At 42.5% G+C, this 4,847-nt stretch overlaps 1 protein-coding gene across 1 annotated transcript in view; it reads left to right on the top strand.

Moving 5' to 3' along the window:
- LOC146175941 (glucoside xylosyltransferase 2-like) overlaps nt 1-3,241 on the top strand; it is a 12,258-nt gene extending 9,017 nt beyond the window's left edge. Inside the window, exon 5 of the mRNA XM_084581224.1 lies at nt 3,032-3,241. Coding sequence (XP_084437350.1) covers nt 3,032-3,241 — 210 coding nt within the window. The remainder of the gene's footprint in view (nt 1-3,031) is intronic.
- Nucleotides 3,242-4,847: the final 1,606 nt, after the last annotated feature.

The following is a 4,847-nucleotide window of genomic DNA, read 5'->3' as shown; positions in this document are numbered from 1 at the left end:
TCGATGGCAGTCTTGAAATGAGCAGGGTCGGAGATTAGGGCAAGGCTGCTGGGAAGGTCATTCCACTCGCGAGCTGTGTACACGAAAAAAGACTTCTGGAATGTAGTAGTGTGGGCACGATGCGGGATGACGCTGTTAGAATGGCCTGTGCGGGATGTTCGACGTACAGGTTGGATGAGCTGGCTGTCACGAGGTGAACTATGAAAGAACTTGTGATAAAGGCAGAGGCGTGAAATTTGGCGACGGGAAGCGAGAGAAGGAAGTTGAAGTTGAAGCTTTAATGCATATATGCTAGAATATCTTGAGTAGTTTGATAGGATAAAGCGAGTAGCACGGTTCTGTACAGATTCAAGAGCTGTGATAAGGTTAGTTTGGTGAGGATCAAAGATAGCACTAGTGTATTCAAGTTTAGGTCGCACAAGTGTTTTGTAAGTTAACAGTTTTAAGGAAGAAGGAGCCATGTGTAGATTACGACGAAGGTAGCCAATTGTTCGGTTAGATGAATTTATTATGTTGTTGACGTCGTACGTCCGTGATAAATCGCTAGTGAGGTTAATACCAAGGTATTTAAAAGAGTTAGTGGAAGCAACGGCAGAATCATTAATTTTATAAGCATGCGGAGTATAATTTCGGCGGCGATGGAAAGACAGTAGTACTGTCTTTGTAGTGTTTAGAGACATTAGCCACGTTGAGCACCATTGGTGTACGCTAGTAAGATCATTTTGAAGGACAGCAGTGTCGTCGGTGTTAGTTATAAGGCGGTATATTACACAATCGTCCGCGAAAAGGCGTATGGTAGACATTACTGTGGAAGGCAAGTCGTTAATATATATTAAGAAAAGTAATGGGCCCAGGACTGTGCCTTGAGGTACTCCTGAAAGAACATGCGAGTAAGTAGATGAGAAGCCGTTAGCGAAAACGAATTGCATGCGGTCTGTTAAAAAGCTTCGGATCCAGTTGAAGACAAGCGGGTGAAGATTTAAAACGGACAGTTTGAGTAAGAAGCGGGGATGGGGTACTTTATCAAATGCTTTCTCAAAGTCCAAAGATAAGGCATCAGTTGGGATATTGCGGTCTAGACTGGAATGAATATCATGCAGGAACAAAGCTAGTTGGGTTTCATATGAGTGGTCTTTCCGGAATGCATACTGGTTTGGATGGAAGAAGTTAATTGAAGTTAGAAATGTAGCGACATTAGAGTATATGATGTGCTCCATGATTTTAGAGCATACACTGGTTAGTGAAATGGGTCGATAATTACCTGGCGACGATCGGTCACCTTTTTTGGAGATTGGAATGACCTTCCCTATTCGCCAGTCAAGTGGAACGGAGCCAGTATCAAAAGATTGCTGAAAAATGAGTGAAAGAATAAGACTGGAAACATGTTTAGTGTTTTTCAATACTTTGGAAGTAATTCCATCAATACCACAGGAAGATGAACATTTTATCGAATCAATAATATTAACAATACCATGCGGGTTGAATGCGATGCTGTCAATTGGTGGATGTGGCAATGGTGGGAGGCTGGGAACATCATGAGACTCTTCGTTAGTAAAAACTGAACAGAATGTGTAGTTTAATACATGGGATACGTCAGATACGCCTACTGACGAGCCGCTACTGTCACATAGTGAAATATTAGTATTTTTATCAGGGCTAATTGTTTTCCAGAAGCGCTTTGGGTTGGCTCGTTGCAGAGTTGAATTCGTGGGAACAGCTACAACAGGGCCGGGTTAGTAGAGGAATGTGGAAGAGGCCTTCGCCCAGCAGTAGGCATAGTCCGGCTGACTATGATGATGATGATTTCCTTAGCATCGCCAGGACCGGGACTAGTTTCAGCGGCCTCCCATAGCAGCAATATGCATACATATCATTCATTGCAGGCAATTTTAACACACTGCTTTGAGGTATAGCGCCGTGAATTTCACTGGTTATTGGGATCTATTTGCAAAACCGAGTATTGTTGTGACTACTATCAAGCATAGTTTCGGTGTACATAATTATACTATACTTGCTGCTTGCAACCGTGACCACCATAAGTCTAATGAACGAGCTGAAGGCCCAACACAATTGGTCCTAATGGCCCTAAATATCTCTGTGCGATTCACAGGATAAGAAATAAAATCTCAACGCAACTGAGCCAATATTGGATTAAGTACGTTTCCCTAAGCCTAATTGAGACTGTAAGGTTTCATTATGTCCAAGATTTCTAGTTATGTTAAAGTTAAAGTTATGTTGTCAAACTAGAGTACTGCATTCTTTTTCGAACATCATATTCCCGCAATTATTCGTTTCTAAGAAAATTAAGCGCTATTATGCTTAACTAATCATAAATTATATAAATTATTCTATTTCTTGCGTAAGCACTTCTAGAATTTGCCCTTAAAATTTATTTTCAGATATTCTGAAACCATTTCAACTTTTTCATTGTCCTCCGAAGATACGTTACGCTCGCTTCCGTTCACTTTCCTGCTTGGACGACGCAAGCTTTTGAAACAGTAGTCACAAGTATCACTTGAAAACGGAGAGAGTCATGAACGTTAATGGTTCAGCGACAATCGAGCATTTTTCTCCTGATAAATAGCACATGATAATAGCCAAGAAAATCGTTAGGTTATAATTTTGCTACTAATAAATGTTTAGAGATGTTATTTGTATTTTAAGCTATAATATGTTTAGGAGCCTCCAAGAAGTCACAGTAGCCTTCATAATGAGCCACTAACGTGGTAATTTCTGCGATTTTTAAACTATTTGCTGCTGCATCATTTCAATATATTTAATGCAGGTATCGTTGTTGATATATGATTTTGCGTTTTAATCCCGGCCGGCATTTAAAGTCACTGTGAGATTTGCGATGAAATTGGCGAATATTATCACGTTATTTTCAGCACTATAGAACAAGAGCATTTCTGTATTGAAACGTTCTCTTACGCATCTAAATGCATTTGCTGCTGCGTAGAAAGCATCCATGGTCGCAGTGGATGTCCCTGCTAGCACCGCCACACAAAATGTGCACATTTTCTCCTTTCAGTACAAGCTCGGTGATAACCTGGTGGAGCACTTCATTCAGCCGCTGAAAGAAAGGCTCAGCAAAGCCTTTGTGACCGGCTGCACCACCGAGTTCCAGAAGCAGCTGCACCTGTGGCAGCTCTCGGCCAGTCGTGTGGACACTGTGTCTGGCCGAAACGCATCCCGAAGGGCATCTTCCGCGGCTACCAAATGGCTCCCAATTCGAATGTAGTGCTGGTTCGCTCACCAGTTCAGATGCCATAGTACCCATGTTGCACCTCTTTCTTTTCTGCCACTGCCGGCGCTGCTGATGTTAATGTTGAGCGCCTTGTGTCTATGTATAAGCTTCGATGTGAGGACGAGTGCAAGGCGATATGCGCCCCTTTATTATTAGACAGACTGGAAGAAGCAATTGAGCGTTTGCTGCTTTACAAAGCGCCGGAATCTGATAACGTTGGGGAAAATTTTACAACTAATTTACATCTGCTTATCCCCTCGCGTACTCGAAATTTTTAAGACCGTTATTGACACGGGAATTCTGCCACAGTCCTTTTGAAAATGTCATATTTTGTTAATACCAGAAACGGATAAGGAAACACTGCGATCTGTAGACGGCTAGCACGTTTCTTAATGTTAACTGTCAGATTTTCGCTAAAGTGCTCTGAAATCTGATGCTGTTTCCAATGTCTACTTTGAATGGAACGCATCAGATATGTAGCCTAAGATGCTGGTCGAAACAATGTAGCCTACATGTGGCGTGTACAGTTTTTCAGTATTGCAGTAACGCTCACGAGGAGTTGGCACTGCTGCAGTTTAACCTGGTAAAAAAAACAACGTTCAGTCAAGTGTCTGAATATTTCCTGCTTTCTCTCACTGATTATGAAAATTCTGTTTCGGTTGCGTCTAATGGGATACGTTTTTGCTACAAAGAATGTTTAGCACGTTTGATTGTAAATGTATGTCTCACAACAAGTCCCCATACAGTCCACTCTAAATCAAGGGTGTTCACTGTCCTCGCGTTTGTTCACTGCATACTTGGAGCCGCTTTCTTTAACTATTATAAAATGTATAACTGTCAGTGGTTTTCGCGTAATGGGTCACAAACTGAAGGTATCAGCTACGCAGAGGACGTTTTATTTTTCTGCTCTGACAAGTAAATATCGATGAGATTATTCGTTTAACGGACGACTTTGGTTCAGTGCCAGATGCTCAGATGAATAATGCCACGAGTTGCGGTATCTGGCTTGGTATGTGAGGATCGACACCTGATTAATACGTTGATGTGACATGGGCATCTTGGCCACCCAAGTGCCTTGTAGACCCTTTGAGTGCCTATAATCTTCAGTTCAGTTCAGTCGTTCAGTCGTGTCCGACTCTTCGTGACCCTATTGACCATGTCACGCCACGCTTACCGGTCTCTCACTATCTTCCTGACATCACATAACTTCATCTGCAGTGCCTCGAAGATGCCATCTAACCATCTCGTTCGCTGCCTACCCCTTCTCCGGCGACCCTCAACATTTCCCAACATCAAATCTTTCTCCAGCGACTCTTCTCTTCTCATCAGATGACCAAAGTGGCTGAGCTTTAACTTTAGAATTTTACCCTCCAATGAGCAGTCAGGGTTTATGGTCGACAATATTGACTGATTTGATCTTCTGGCAGTCCAAGGAACTCTCAAGAGTCTTCGCCAGCACCACAATTCAAACGCGTCAATTCTTCGGCGGTCAGCCTTTTTCACAGTCCAACTCTCGCATCCATACATCACAACTGGAAAGACCATAGCACGAGTTATACGGACCTTGGTTGGCAGACTTATGTCTCTGCTCTTTACTAGA

This window comes from Amblyomma maculatum, chromosome 10 (genome assembly GCF_055883805.1).
Source record: "Amblyomma maculatum isolate TAMU_Amacu chromosome 10, ASM5588380v1, whole genome shotgun sequence".
Lineage (NCBI taxonomy): Eukaryota > Metazoa > Arthropoda > Arachnida > Ixodida > Ixodidae > Amblyomma > Amblyomma maculatum.
This window is presented reverse-complemented; position numbering and strand designations above follow the sequence as displayed.